This window comes from Molothrus aeneus, chromosome 6 (assembly GCF_037042795.1).
Source record: "Molothrus aeneus isolate 106 chromosome 6, BPBGC_Maene_1.0, whole genome shotgun sequence".
Lineage (NCBI taxonomy): Eukaryota > Metazoa > Chordata > Aves > Passeriformes > Icteridae > Molothrus > Molothrus aeneus.
Genome location: NC_089651.1, coordinates 8,995,845 through 9,011,183, shown reverse-complemented (window position 1 = coordinate 9,011,183; position 15,339 = coordinate 8,995,845). Strand labels below are relative to the sequence as shown.

The 15,339-nt window shown below is 59.3% G+C and overlaps 1 protein-coding gene across 1 annotated transcript in view; it reads right to left on the bottom strand.

Annotated features, from left to right (window-relative positions):
* Nucleotides 1-1,259: 1,259 nt before the first annotated feature.
* KDM2A (lysine demethylase 2A) overlaps nucleotides 1,260-15,339 on the bottom strand; it is a 33,726-nt gene continuing 19,646 nt past the window's right edge. The window contains exons 11-22 of the mRNA XM_066552067.1: nucleotides 15,080-15,195; nucleotides 14,839-14,965; nucleotides 13,615-14,036; nucleotides 8,913-8,996; nucleotides 7,040-7,306; nucleotides 6,795-6,926; nucleotides 6,627-6,716; nucleotides 5,318-6,030; nucleotides 4,208-4,371; nucleotides 3,793-3,951; nucleotides 3,470-3,685; nucleotides 1,260-3,368 (exon numbers count right to left, since the gene is read on the bottom strand). Of these exons, the coding sequence (XP_066408164.1) occupies nucleotides 3,187-3,368; nucleotides 3,470-3,685; nucleotides 3,793-3,951; nucleotides 4,208-4,371; nucleotides 5,318-6,030; nucleotides 6,627-6,716; nucleotides 6,795-6,926; nucleotides 7,040-7,306; nucleotides 8,913-8,996; nucleotides 13,615-14,036; nucleotides 14,839-14,965; nucleotides 15,080-15,195 (2,672 nt within the window). The 3' untranslated portion in view covers nucleotides 1,260-3,186. The remainder of the gene's footprint in view (nucleotides 3,369-3,469; nucleotides 3,686-3,792; nucleotides 3,952-4,207; nucleotides 4,372-5,317; nucleotides 6,031-6,626; nucleotides 6,717-6,794; nucleotides 6,927-7,039; nucleotides 7,307-8,912; nucleotides 8,997-13,614; nucleotides 14,037-14,838; nucleotides 14,966-15,079; nucleotides 15,196-15,339) is intronic.

Genomic DNA, 15,339 nt, shown 5'->3' with positions numbered 1-15,339 from the left:
TGTATGTGTGTGTGACAGTGTGTGTGACATGGGGTGTGTGACACTGGGGGTGTGTGTGTGACAGTGGGTGTGTGTGTGTGACATGGGGTGTGTGACAGTGGGTGTGTGTGTGTGTGACACTGGGTATGTGTGTGACACTGGGTATGTGTGTGTGTGTGACACTGGGTATGTGTGTGACACTGGGTGTGACACAGGATGCGTGGCACTGGATGCCCGTGTGCCACCAGGTGTGTGTGCCAGCCTGGGGGTGTGACACCACCCTTGTGTGTGTGACACTGTGTGAGAGATGCCACGGGTGTGTGTGACAGTGGCTCTGTGTGTGCGTGACGTCGTGTGTGTCATTCCACACCGCATGTGTGTGTGACCACATGTGCCATGCGTGGCAGCGGGTGTGACGCCGTGTGCAGGGTCCCTGTCCCCAGGCCCATGAGGGGACACCTGGAGGGGACAGGCAGGGGGTCAGAGCGCCGAGATTCGCTTGGCTCTGCTGCATCACCGGGGGGGGCACGTGGTGGCACTTGGGGACCAGGGCACAGGGAGGGTGACAGTGGCCTCAGCCACCTGTGGAGGATGATGTCACCTGCCGTGTGTGCCTCCCCATGCAAATGTCACAGCCCAGCCGCCGCGGGGACCTGGGCCGTGACATCCCTGCAGGGTGGGGACACTAAATGTCACCCTGGTGGCCCAGGAATCCCCTGGGAGAGGACAGGTTTCCCAAGGGATGTGGAGGGCAAGAGCCCCACAGGCCTCTGAGGACCTGTGGCCCTGGCAGGAGGTGATGGGACACAGGGACAGCTGCCAGCACCGATGGTGCCCCAGTTTCTTCTCGAGCAGCTGAGAAAGCCACAGTGCTGGGGACAGGGGAGGGACACAGGAGGTCCCAGCCCTGGCCTGTCCCCTCCACTTCCCTCACAGACAAATGGGCAGAGCTCACCCTCAGGGATTTTTGTTGGTACTTTGTTTTTTTTTCCTTTTTTTTTTTTTTTTTAATTCCAAAAATCCACCCCCAAGAAACAAATTATTTCCCGTGGGAGGTTGGGGTTTTCCCTCTCCACACAACAGCTCGCCCAGCCTGGTGCTAATATGGTACGAACAAAGAGCCTCTCTAAAAATCCAGCATGGGAGAAGGCTCAGGAAGCAAAACCTCCCAAATACAAAAAAAAAAAAGGAAAAATAAAGAAAACCAAACCCACTTGCCAAGTTGGTGCCCTCCCTCTGCCCCAGCCAAGAACCCCCAGCTGAGAGAGCGCAAGACTTGGTTTGCTTTTACCCTTAATGCTTACATTTAATTTTAAAGCACAAACATCAGAGATGGACTCTAAATCGCCAACAAAAAAATAGATATTTACAATATTTCTCCGGGGAAGGGAGGAAAGGAGGAAGGGAGGGAAAGGAGGGATTGAAACAAAACAAAACCACAACCAAACCCTTAAACAAGTGACTTTGCTTGCAGGAGTTGTCTTTAGGGAGCAGGCTGGGTTGGTTTTAAATCACTAAGTGATTTTTATTATATATAATTCTCTTTTTTTCTTCCTCGTGGATTTGCACCACGCCGGGGTGGTGAGGAGGGTCGCACGCCGGAGTCTCTGCGGCTGGAGGGCGGGGACATGGCGGGAAGGGGGTGCTGTCCCCGCGGAGGAGGGAGCACCTTGCCCCTCTCAACCCCAGCTCTGGAAATTTTTCTTTCGCGTTGCAAAACTCAAAAGGAATCCAAAGGAAAACGAAAAGCTTTAATTCTTCCGATGTCTTTTCCCGGGAGCCACCGCCGAGAGTGGCCGAGGCCGAAGGCTCCTCCTCTCGCCTGGGGGAGTTTCCTGCTCCGCTTCGGCCCGCACTGCCCCTTGTCACAGGCACTGCAGGATTGTCCCCTGGTGTCCCCCTGCGGGGACAGACCCCGCGGGCCGCCTCTCCTCCTTTATTGCTTCTGAAGCAGCAGGGGGGGTGCGGGCTGCTCCCCGGGGACCCCTGCGGGGCTGGGGACCGGTGGTGGCACGGAGGGGACACCCCGGATTGTGCTATCGGTACGCTGCCAGGGAGAGAGCAGGGCGCTGACACCGGGGGGACAGAGAGGGGGAGTGTCCAGGCACAGGCAGGACAGGGAGGGAAATAAAATAGTGACCCAGAAAAAGAAGATTACAACCTTTTTTCCTTTCTTTTTTTTTTTTCCTTGTCTTTTTTTTTTTGTTGTTTTGTTTTTTTGTCTTTTTTTTTTTGTTGTTTTTTTTTAAAGTGCAAAAAGCTCTCTGCTGCCCTAGAGAGAGGTTCTTTGGACCAACCATTCATTGCAAAGGAAAATCGGCAGCGAAAAGGGGGTGGGGGGGAAGGAGAGGACAATGCCAGTTCGGTCCCAGGCCGCGGAGCAGCCCTCGCCCCTCCGGCCCCAGAGTGCTTCGTGGTGCCGGGAGCTGGGCAGGAAGAGGAGGCAGCTCCTGTCCCCACCCCATGCTCACTCACCCCTGGCTGATGCTTCCCGAGTCCTCCCTGAGCTCTGGTGTACCTGTGGGTTCTCCCCTGCTCCATCCCCTCGGACAGACGAGTTATCCCCCAGCCCCTGCTCCCGGGACACCCCCGACCATAGGGCTCCTGCCCTGGGTGCTCAAAGAACCGCCCGGATGTGTGGGAGGAGGAGGGGCATGGATAGCAGTCCCTGCAGCCAGTCGAGGGGAAGGCAAAGGGAAAGGGAAAAGGGGGGAAGAGCGCAGGGAAGCGCCGAGCTGGTGGCGGCACAGAGGGGGACGGGGTGCTCTGGCTCTGCTCCCGCTTGCTCGGAGAGACCTCGACCCTCAAGCTTTGTGCTACCGGGGAAGTGACAAGTGTTTCAAGGCAAGGAGACGACGGGGACGAGGGGAAAAGCTGGGGGAAGAGGGTGCCCCATTTCTCTGCACAGAGGCCTCTGTTACAGCCCCCGCCTCGGGAGCGGCCAGCCTCCGGGGTGAGGCTCCCTGCCATGTGCCCGTTCCTCCTCTGGTACTGGCCAGCCTGGCGGGACATCTTCCTCGGCAGAAGTCCCGGGGAAGGAGGAGGAGGAAGGACAGTGGAGCGAGGCCAGCGCCGGCCCTGCCTGCCGAGTCAGGTGGGAGGCAGCGGCAGGACACGCAGGACAAGGGGGGGAGGTGGAGGAGGGGCTCTCCGAGAGGGGCGAGATGGGCTCTTTTCCTTCTCCTCAGTCTGCCCCGGGGAGGGTCTCTAGCTGATTTTTTGGATCAGCTTCTCATCGGACAGGCAGTAGAGGCTGTTGATGGACAGGTCCGAGATGAAGTGCTCACAGGCTTTGCGGGTGATCTGTTTGCAACCCCGCAGGTCGATGAGGGTGACGTTGGAGATGCGGCGCAGGTACAGCAAGGCCTGGTCCGTCAGCTTATTGCAGCCTGCGGGCAGAGAGCACAGGGAGCGTGAGGGGGGCGCCTCCAGCAACAGCACCATGAGGAGGAGCGGGAAACCCGGGGGGCACCTGGAGCAGGGCACGCACCTGCCATGTTGAGCTCGGTGAGGGAGTTGCGTGTGGAGGAGCCCACGGCGGTGAGGAGGTTGGCCGACTGGTCCGTGAGGTGGTTGCAGTGGCTGAGGTCGAGGCGGGAGAGCAGGGGCATATGGCGGATGATCAGGCGCAGCGTGGCGTCCGTGATGTCCAGCCCGGCGAGCCGGAAGTCGATCATGTTGCGGAGTTTGCTGCGATTGTCCTGACCTGTGCGGGCAGAGGGAGAACCAGAGTGGACAGGCTGCCCTGGGGACCTTGCCTTGCCCAGCCCAGGCAGCCCCAGGGCAGCAGCAGCAGCAGCAGCAGCAGCTTACTGGGTTTGTCTGTTGGAGGCGTGAGTAAGTCCCGGATCTGAGGGTCCTTGATTCCTACTGCCCACCGAAGATCGAGGGTCCTGAGAAGGGGGCAGCTGGAGGTACTGAGGGCACAGACCGCAGACCAGGAACAGCCCGCTAGGATGAGGTCTTTCAGGCCTGGCACAAGGGAGGCAGTAACGAGTTAGACAGGTTTGGTAGGCTCCCAGGCATCCCAGATCTACACCATCTTTTTCCAGGCACACAAGGACGCAGGTCCCCTCCCTGCCTGGGGTGGGACACTTGCTGGGTGATGGGACCCAGGCACCCAGGAGTTCCCAGACCTGTGGGGTGTCTCTCCCCATGACCCAGTCCTCAAGAAGCCTTGGAGCAGGCTGGTGGCAGAGGAAGGGACCCCTCCCCAGCCCACACTCACCTGGCAGCCTGTTGACGAGCCATGTAAGCTGTTTTTTTGAGATATTGGTCCAGCTGAGGTCAAGGCTGACCGGCTGCCTTTTGATGATGCCGCTCAGCGCCTGTGGGGTGATGGACTTGCACCTGCTCAAGTCTATCTTTGTCCACAATCTCTTGTCACAGCACCTGGGGACAAGGACAAAGCTGAAAGTTGAGTCCCAAGAGTCCCATGGGATAATAGACAACCAGCAGGTTGCCTGGCTTCCAGAAGGAGCCCAGCCCTGGTGTGGCCTCAGCCACAGAACAAGGTTGTTCCGCCTGGTTCCCATGGTTTCCCCAAACATGGGAGGGTGCTGAAGGTGTTAGGCCACCCAGCACAGCCCTAGCAGGGTTTTACTGCTCCAAAATAAAACTCCAAGTTGCAGCTGCAGGCTTGCTTGCCCCCTCTGGTGTTTCTCCTGATCTTAAGGATCCTTATTCCCAGCAGGCAAAACACTGTGTGTCCCACCCCACAGTCCTAGCAGAGCTTACTCCTTTGCCAGGAGCAAACTCTTCCTCTCGCATGGGAGTTTGTGGAGAGCCAGGACCCGATGGCAGCTTAGCTGAGTCCCTGAAAGTGCAGGCGAGGGAACACTCCTCCACCACACCACTGCCACCAGCTGCTGATCAAAGCAGGCAATCCCTGCTGCTCAGCTGTTAGAAACCTCCCAGTTTCCATTCCCGTCTGTTCCCAAGCCCTCCATGCACAGCTGTCCTGGTGCCAGCATTGTCTTCTTTGGGCCTGCTGTCCCCCGAGGCGTTTCCAGCCAGCAAAGCCATCCCGCCTCAGCCTGCCTTCCCTGCCTGCTGGGAGGAGAGGCAGCAAGGGAGGCCAGGAAGGGCAAGCACCATCAGCGTGATGGGCGAGGGAAGGGCACTGACACCTCACAAGGACATGGCAGGGGACAGCAGGAAGGCAGAAAGGAACAACAGAGATGGGTACACACACGGCAGAGGCAGCAGGGCTGGCTACAATGACACTGCGTGGCTCTGGGAGTGATAGGAGGGCACTAAAGGTGACATCCTTCCCCCACTCCCTCTGGGTGTCTGCCACAGATGTAGCCCCAGCCCCAGGACGTGTCCCCACACTCACCACTTGTACCAGGTCTTGCACACCCGCATGCACTCGCAGAGCTCCCTGCGGGTGAGGTAGCGGAACACGGACATCCAGACCTCGCGCTGCACGCAGCTCTCCTCGCCCTCCTGCGCCCGGCCCCCGCGCCCGTTCAGCCGTGCCGCCCCCCCCTCCTCCACGTTCTCGTCCTCCTCCTCTTCTTCCTCCTCCTCTTCCTCGGCGGCCGCCTCCTCATCGCCCCCGCTCCGCAGGGGCATCCTGGCGGGCGCGTGGCGCACGACCACGCGCGGAGAGTGCTGCAGGTTGGCCGAGGAGGCCGTGATGGCTTGGAGCTTGGGGACAATCGAAGTGCCGTGGACATCTTTGGTGGGGCGCTGGAGTGTCACGGTGAGGTAGGAGCCGTGCAGCTTGGCCTTCTCCACCTCTGACAGCTCCTTCTTGCCGCTGGGGTTGTTCTCCTTCTCCCGCACCATGGTTCTCTCCGTGGCCTGGAGCCGCAGCAGCTGCCGGCGCTTGAAGCGCTCGTCCCGGCTGGCGCTGTGGTGCTCGCTGGGCCCAGCGCCCGGGGACGAGCGTGTCACCACCCCGCGGGGGGACGCGGGGTCGTGGATCAGCTGCAGCATCGGGGTGGGCGAGTTGGGCGGGGGGGTCAGGGGCTCCTCGCAGCTCCGCAGGGGCCGCAGCACCTTGGCCTGTGCCGTGTCGTCATCGCTTTCCTCCACCTTCCGCTTCTGCAGGGAACGGGGGCGGCTGGTTAGCGGGAATGAGGCCTGGGGAAGGCTTTTCCTTTTCTTCCCCAGGGAAACACCACGGTGCTGGCAGAATCTGCACTAGCAGTGCCCAGTGAAATCATAGAATGGTTTGGGTTAGGTAGGGACACCTTCCACTAGATCAGGTTGCTCCAAGCCCAATCCAACCTAGCCTTGAACACTTCCAGGGATGAGGCATCCACAGCTTCTTTGGTCAATCTCTGCCAGGGTTTCACCACCCTCACAGTAAGTAATTTTTTCCTCACAGCTCATCTAAGTACCACGAGGACCAGAGTCCACCCACACCAGCAACAAGCATTATCCTAACCCCTTCCTCAAAAGGGGTGTCCATTGAGGTTGGGGGTGGCATCCACTCTGTGCCTAACAGTCCAGTGTTTCTTACAGTGAAATAGCTCAGGATCGCATTGCAGCAGGATGTGCCCAGGCCCTCAAATGCTGCACCCCCATGATTCTCATTCTCACTGATCACTGCTCCCCCAGCCCATGCTGGTTGAACATATCCTTGGCAGGATGCAGTGGGAGGGATGGAGAACACAGATCCTTGCCTTGCTCCTTACCTGGCCCTTCTCTGCGTCGTCACCCTGGTAGCACTTGGGGCACTCCCAGCAGTTGGGGAGCTCATCATTGAGCAGCCCTTCCCCATCCATCTGCAATGAGAGGTGGGGGTCAGCAGCAGCCCAGCTCCACAGCAGAGCCCCCCTTTGTCCAGCACGTGCCCTGCCCACCTGCAGACAGCCAGGGTGAACGATCTCGTTGCACACACAGCACTCCATGAGCTTCTTCTCAAAGTCCTGCGAGTCCTCGTTCTGATCCACCTCCCCGCAAAGTGCACACGTGACCGAGTGAGGCAACCTGGGCTACAAAGGAAAGCAGGGCTGACACCAGGGCATGGTGGGACAGCCCTCCTCCTCTGCTACCTGAACCATGGAGAAGCAACCAGCTATCCCCCAGGAATCCAACTTGGACTCACCGCCAAGCACTGCCGGAGGACACAGGACTGCTTCATGCGGCCGGGCCCGCCGAACTTCTTCATGTCCCTGCAGTAATGGCACATGCCACACTCGCCCTGCATGCAGGCCTTGCATTTCCGGCACCGCACCCGCCTCCGCCGGGCGCCCGACACGATGGGAGACACCGTGGACCTGACGGGAGTGGGGCGCGGTGCTGGCTTCATGGTGTGCGGCTTGGTGATGGGGATGGTGGGCAGGCGCACCCGCAGCCGGGCCTGGAGCTTTAGCTGGCAGCAGGGAGAGAGGGAACTGGGTGAGGAGAGGGAAGCGCTGCATTCCGCTGGGATCTGGAAGGCTCTGATCCCTGGATCCCGCGCTGCCACTGCAGACATTGCGCCAGAGAGTGGCTCTGCTCCCTCAGCGCTCCACAGCCAAAGGTGCCTGGATCAGTGCTGACCTGCCACTTCTCCTGGAGCACACTCCCTAACCCCTCACACCACCCCACACCCAGAGCTCCCTTTCCTCTCACCCCCTGCTAGGGCTCAAATGGGTCTGGAAAGGGCTGCTGAGTCCCAAAAGCATCCCACAGCATCCATGCTTTTCTACCAAAGCAAGGAATGACAAGGTCCACCCAGGCTGTCCTTTCTGTGTCACTCTGCCAACTGCACAAGGGGACAGCTCTGGTCACTCTTTCCCGAGCTTGAGGCACACTGGGAACACCCACACCCTCCCTGTTTACAGTGCAGGTAGGACAGCACAGCTCTCCAGCTGTCACCCTGCATCCCATCAGCCCTGACAGGAAATCTGCTGGCTGCAGCATCCTTCTAGGATTGGCCATGCTGGGCAGTGCAGCACAGCTGATGGGCTTGGGGAAGGGCAGGCTCCCAAGGATGGGGTTGCAGATGTGCCAAGCCTCTGAGTGCTGTACCCAAAGTATGCACACATCTCCAGGTCACTTCTCCCAGAAAAGCTGCCCAAGATGCTTGTGTTGCACCAAGGATCACTCTGGAACCCCTGGGCAGGGCAGGCAAGCAGAGAGAGCCACTTCCAAAGGGCAATCCGAGAGGCTCACTTGTCTCCAGACTCCCTAACGGGGTGTTACCCACCCTTCCCAGGGTGATGGGGTCCTGCTTTTCCCATAGCCTGCCTGTGAGCCCATCTCCTGGCAGGAAGGAAGAAGTGACCTCTGGGAGCCATCCTGGCAGGCCACAGGAAGGCAGCCTGCAGAGGGGAAGTCCGGCTGCTCCGTGCCTCCATCTGCCCAGTGAGCTCAGCCTGGGCTGCAGCTCAGCTGTGGGCCCTGGGCTATGAGCACAGCTGGACAGGGAAAGGCAGGGATGCATGGAAAGGTCCCATTGCTGAAGAGCTGGCTGCTATCCCCAAGGAGAGACTCCTGGGAGAGACCTGCCTTGCTTGGTGTTGTAAGACCCAATCCTAGAACAGGGACAGGGACACAAGGGACATGCTCACCTCACAGTGAGGGGCTGGACTGCTCTTGACCGTGAACCCCACAGCTCACCCACCCCTACCACAGTGAGGCCTTCCCTGACACACAACATTCCTCAGGCCATCCAGGGTTCTCCCTATCAATCCAGAGAGCAGGATCATCCCTTCTTCCCACAACGAGGCTCCCTGTTCACCAAGCACAACCAAAGGGCTGGAGAACATGGAGCAGCCAAGGCTGATCTGGTTAGCACCCATCAGCGGAGCCGGGATAACCGGCACAGTGGGAGATCTCTGGGTTTGCCCGCAGTGCCGTGGAGGTGGCTGCACCCCACATCCCACTTTGGCACTGCTCCCAAGGCGGGTATGGAAGCGGTGCCACCACACCCCAGGCCTGGCAAATGACTCAACACGTGACACCCATCTGGGTCCCCTCCTTGCAGCTCCTACCTTATCTCTCTTGGGCCACTGGACGATGGGGACGCCTGTAAGTGCCAGTTTGGGGTCACTGTTTGCGTATTCTTCCAACAGCAGCTAATGGAGAGACAAGTGGTGGGGGGGACACAGCAGAGAGACAAAAAGCACAGGTGTGAGCAGAGGGAAACACGGCTCCCGCCAGCGAGGCAGGCTCTGACCAGATGCCAAGGCCAGCATGCTTCAAAAGCGGCTGGGAAGGAGCCCTCCTCTCCCCACGCCCGCCAGCAACCATCCCTCCTCCCCACATGAGACAGACAAGCTCTGTCGAGTCGATCTGCACCAGCGCTTTCATCAACTGCATTTCAGCCCCGAGGCCCCGCGCTGGGCGGCGGTAGGAGTGGAGAGCGCCAAGATTCGGCAATCTGGGGGGATTCTGGGGGGACGATTCATCAGCGTTACCCCCCCAGCTGCTCCCCAGGCACAGGGCAGCCTGGAGGGTGCAGCAGCAGCAGCAGGATATGATGCCCCAGCACCCCCTCCGTGGCCTGGCACAAACTGCCGGTAGCTGAGAGCTGCTCCCCCGCACTGCCTCGGGATTTGGCTTTGACTTGGAGGGAAAGATCCCTCGGCACGGACCGGACTGGCATGGACTGGCACGCTGCCCTCCGGCACGACAGCCCCTCGCTCCCGGTGCATGGGGCTCCCACGCTCACCCCGGTCCTCTCAGCACCCTCCAGCACGGCCCCCTCCCCACATCCACTCCCCACCGAATTTGCTGGTTGAAAAGGTGCTTTATTTACTTGACGTTGCCATGGTTACGCAGGCAGGAGCCTCCTGCCGGCACCCCGGCGGGCGGTGCTTCCCGCTGCCAGGCAGGGCCAGGGCAGGGGGTGCCCGGCGTGCCCCCCGCCCGGTTTTCCGCGCCTCTGGGGCGGCAGGAAGCTGCAGTCTCCCCTGGGCTCCCCGGCAGCGCAGCGTGCCGCCTTCAGACCTTCCGCCTCCCCATGAGCACACGCCGAGGGAAAGGTCAGGGCTCGGAGCTCCCACACGGACATCGCGGGACCGCAGCGTCCGCCTGCCCGTGGCACCGGGGATGGGGCGGGGGTGGGGGCGGCTCAGGCACGCTCCCCGCCACGGAGCCAAGGGACCGCGGGGGCTCCCGGGTCCTGCGGCTGCATCTGGCTCGGAGCCGGGGTGGGCGACAGGCCGCTGGTCCCCTGTGCCCCGTGGCGCTGTGGCCGGCGGGACGCGGCAGCGGGGACCCTGCGCTCACACGGCCGGAGCGCCTCGGCAGCGGTGCCGGCGGGAGTGCCCCGGGAACGGCAGAGGTGAGCCCAAGCACCGGGCCAGGGACCCCTCCGGGGAAGCAGGGGTCTCCCCGCGGTCCCCTCCCACCCTGTCCGGGACCGGAGCGTCCCCGCGTCCCCTCCGCGCGCCACGAGCGTTGCCAGCTGCCTGACCTTGCGCCTCTGGAGCTGCCGAGACTCTGGGGTGAAGTTTGCCGAGCCCTCTTTGTTTCGGTGCCCGCACTGCGAGGGCTGGGGCCCCCTCCCTTCTCCCCGGACACCTCCCGGGGCTGGCTCAGACCCCGGCCGGACCCCCGGTGTTCGGGGACATGGCTGGGGAGCAGCTGCGCCCCCCGCCCCGAGCGCCCCCGGCTCCTCCCCGCCCCCAGCAGCCGCACTGGCGGCCGCGTGCTCCGCCCGAGCCCTTGGGCAGCGGCGGCGGCAGCTTCCTGAGCCGGAGACAATGCTGCTGCGTCACCCACATGCGGTTCCCAGCAATGCTTTGCAACGGGAAGATGGCAGAAGAGAAAAAGGGAGCGAGGAAGCGGAGGGCAGAGCCGCGCTGCTGCAGCGCCGGGAGGGGCCGGGACGGCGGGGATTGGCGCAGGGTCCGGGCGGCGCTGCCCACCGGCCTCCCCGGGATCCCTCCCTCCCTCCGCCGCCGCAATCCGAGAGGCCGGGGCCGGGCTCCTCGGCGCCGGGCAGAGCGTGGCGGAGAGCCCTTACCCCGTCCCGCTCGGGCCCAGCCTCCCCGGCGCCTTTGTTTTGTCTGTTCCGAGGCGGGTTTGGGATCTGGGAGACCCCGCCGGAGCGAGCGGGGCTTTGGAATGCAGGCAAGGGTCAATCCCCTTGCAGCTCCCCCCAGGGTCTGCACCCCCACACTCCCGACCTGGAGGGACAAACATCCCACCAGCCAAGTTTGGGAGCAGCCACATTCCCAAAGGCACCGGGGACCAAACCGCTAGAGGGGGACAGATCCATTCCGGGCGATCAAGGTGTCCCCAAGCAATCCCAGCCCCCCGAGAAGCCCCCCAGATATACACCGCAATAAAAATGGAGGAAATAAAGCCAAACAGCACAGGGGAGCAGCGGCTGCTCCCACTTCTGATGCATCCAAAGCATCCGCAGGCAACTCCAGCTTTGTGTTCCCAGGAAGCCAGTCAGTCACATGCTGACCTGGCTCCGGGACTGTCACCAACTGTGCAACCAGTGACACCCTCGGGCCCTTGGCATGGGCTCTCTCCGACCCGCAGGCGTGACCAGTGCTGCCATCCCACCATGGGAGACCTGCCTGGCACAGCTCACAGGCCACCCTGAACTTCCTCACCCATCCCTGAGGATCCTATCCCCATTCCTCACCAAATTCTCTCTCTGCCCATTGTCCAGTCACACAGTGACCAATGCCACACCAGAGGTTTTGAGGTGAGGTCCTGAAGACAGGACCAGCACTTCAGGGAGAGGCTTATCTTGTTTCTACAATCCTTGGTGCTCCAACAGCTCCAAGCACAGCACAGATATAACCTGTTTATGCCAGGACACAGGGGCCTGGCTTTAGACCTGCTGTCAGCTGCCTCATGACCATCCTCCTGTCAAAACCAGTTCAGGAAACCACCACAGAGAGGTCAGAAATCACGGATGGAAGCAGTCAAAATACAACAGGACCTCTCAGAAATTCCCTCTTTGTCAATGATCCTCCCAATGGCCTCCATCACACTCAGAATTTTCAGACAATTCCTGCCATAGAGCTGAAAGCACAACATTGTCACATCCAAAGTGTCACATCCCATCAAGTGACGCTCCAGGCTGAACTCCTGACAGGATACATATTTTTCCACGTGACCCAACACACAGACACCCTGAAATCCTGATCACCACACAAGAGGTTGTGGGGAAAGGCAGCATTTTCCTGCTCCTGGAGTGCCTGGTGGCACTGGCTGGGCTGATCAGGGTGGCACGCCTGCAAGTCTGGATGAGAAAACGCCACGTTCTGACCGTGGGGAGCACAGACCAAAGTGCAGCTTTCCCAGCTTGGCCAGATCCCAGCTCCATCAATGCCCTTACCTAGTGACACAAGGGCAAAAGTACCTGCTGCAGATTGGTGGCCCCTGCTAGAAGTTTGAGCTAGAAATGTCTTAAGCCCTTCCCAGGCTTTACAAGCCAATTTCTACTGGCCACTTCCATCACCTCTATGGAAAATGGGTTTTGAAAGTAGAGCTTTGCTGTGGTTGGACAAACTTGTCCCACTTTCCCCAACCACTGGAGGCTTTGACTAAGGATCTTGATGCCTTGAGGATGCCAGTCCTGAGGGACGGAGTCCTGCAGCTCAGGATACTTCCAAACCTCCAAGGACAGCAAGCTTTAAGGAGCAAATCCTCAGGGAAGTTGTTTGGGACCACAAGGGCTGTCACCCACAGCTCATCTGCGAGGTACAATTGGACACAGGGGCCTGGTCACACCAAAACCACAGGCACACCTTTACTACCTCCAAAACATGAACAGATTCTTTGAGACCAACTGAACACCAACAACCTTTAAGGCTCTGCCTTTAAAACGCCCAACACCAGCCTCCTTTCATCAGTCCAAGGGTGAAACACAGAGCCCCCAGCTCAGGTTCCTCCAGAGCACCATACAGGGCTCAGAAACACACACGTCACATTCTCAAAGGTCACAGCACACACAGGATGCCTGAAAAGCCACAGAAAACCAGAAATTCAGCCCCTAACAGCACCTAGACTCTTTCAGCCAAGACCCCAGAGCCACACCCTCTGCTCCAACACAGAAGAGCTCTGGATTTACCTGAATATCTCACAAAAAAAACCATCAGGAGACAGCACTTGGAAATAAAAACAATGGCAAAAACAGGGACACATGCATGGCTGTGTCTGGATGTCAGCTTTGGTACAGGCCAGCAGCTGTACAGATCACCAACAGCATGGAGGGGAGCAGAAGGTAACTTTTTAGGGATTAGAATAGATTTCTGGGGGAAGAGTGAAGCTGACATTCCCACTTCAGTGCTGAAACAGCTAAAACACCAAAGCTCGTTGGGTCAGCTCAACAGATGAAGGCAAATAAAATCCAAACAACCCTCACCAGCCCAAAATAACTGACTCTCATAACTCCAGGTCACACCCTGGGCAAACAACTCAAGGAACAAAGCCAAATCCACCTGGGGCAAGGAAAAGGTTCCAACTGTCACAGAGTCCACAGCCAAAACTGGAAGTGAACTGCATCATCCACGAGCACTCCTGCACTGACAGCCATAAGGCTCCCAGCCAGGGCACAGCCACCCTCCTGCTTTCCCAACCCCAAATCCCAGGGCTGTCCCTCAGGTCTAACATCAGCCTCACACAGAGGAACAGGAGGACACCAATCCTGCCCCAGGACAGGGGCAGGGTGAGGGTGAAGCCCAGTTTCCCCGTGGGAAGTGCTTTGCACTCGCTCAGCCCTACCTTGACATCAGCGATGAGGGCGTCCTCGTCCTCAATGCCGGTGGGAACGCACTTCTTGTGCAGAGGGAGCGACTCCAGCTTGTCCACGAGGCAGCGCAGCCCCTCCAGCTCAAACTGGGTCAGGTGCACCTTCCTGCTCTTGCGGGGGCTGCCCCCGCTCGGCTCCCAGGCCTGGCCGTTCTGAGAGCCCCGGCTGGAGTCGGAAGAGTCCATGGATGGGGTCTTCTTGAGACCTGGCAGGCTGCTCCGGCAGCTCTTGCCCAGTTCGTCATAGTCCACGGTGGCACCATTGGCGATGGGGCTGGTGAGAATGGACCTCCTGGTCGTGGGGCGCCGGGATTCCTTCCCTGCTGCATCCTCATCATCATCCTCCTCCTCCTCCTCTTCCATGTTCACTGAGTCCGAGGAGCTCAGCTCCATATCTGCCATGATGGAGAAACAGGGAGAGCAATCACAGGAAGTGTTCTGTGTTTAGTGGGATCCCCCCCAGTCATGAGGGATGCTGGAGCAACAGATTTGTAGGAGGTGAAAGGAACAGAGAAGCTGAAAAAGCTGAAAACAGCTAAACACCCTTCCCATTCCTGGCTTGTCTGTGGGAATGCAGGGCACCGGATATGGAAAAAGGTCCCAGAGGAAGAAATAGCAATTGCTCTAGACTGAATTTCATGTCCTAGACTTAATTTCATGGAATTGGGTTGGAAGGGACTTGGACTGTCATCTAGCCCAACCCCAGTGCCATGGGCCTGGACATCTTCCACCACATCATGTTGCTTAAAGCCCTATTCAACCTCATTTTGCTTTGGAGGGCTTGGGATCTTGATGCTGCCTTCAGGATGCGATAAAGAGGATGTGGACTCACTCACGACCGTGAGGTTGCTGAGCCCTCCAAGTAACTCTGTCAGCCCCTCAAACCCTGTGTGCAGAAGGCCCTGGCCAGCCAGAGAGAATTCCTGCCCACAGCACCATGGTGGCCACTGCAATTTCCCCCCACCTCTTCTGTATAAGGCTCTGAACTGGTGGTGTGCTGGTTTCACAGCTGTGAGGAACCTGGGCTGCTGCAGGGCCAGAGGAGGAAGCAGAAGTCTGGCTGGTTGTGACTTCATGCCCAAAAAAAATCCCCACCCAGCCCTCCCCTGCCGGGCACGCTGCTGAGCCAGTGTCCCAGCAGGAGGGGGTAAGAAGCCAGTTGGATAGGGGTAAGGAAGGAAAAAGGGCTGGACTTACCCATGCTGAGGGACTCCTTCTGGAAGTCCTTGGTCAGGTGGGAGCGGCTGGTGATGCAGTACACGTAACGCTCCAGCACGTACCAACACATCTCGTAATAGAAGGGATAACGAAATTTATTTGGGACCTGCAAAACAGGCAAGAGGATCTGTCAGGCCTCCTTCCCACTGCTGCTCTCAGATGACAGATGCCACACCAGGTGCAGCCCAGTGTCCAGCACGGGTCTGCCATAGGTCCTTACCCGGGTGCGGTCCTCGATGCTGTAGATCCGGAGCTGCATAGGGATGTTGAAGCTGTGTAAGAAGTTGCCGCCAAAAACCAGCGTGTCCATGGGAGTGTACACAGCATGGATCCAACCTTGGGGAGAAAGCAGAGTTGGAAGAATCCTTCTGATCCATCTTGCATAGCTGTTTGTCACCCTGGTGTCATCCTAGATTGTTTCCTAATCGTGTTAGGCCTAGCACCAAGGGGAACAGCCTTCTGAAGTCTGTTCCAACACTC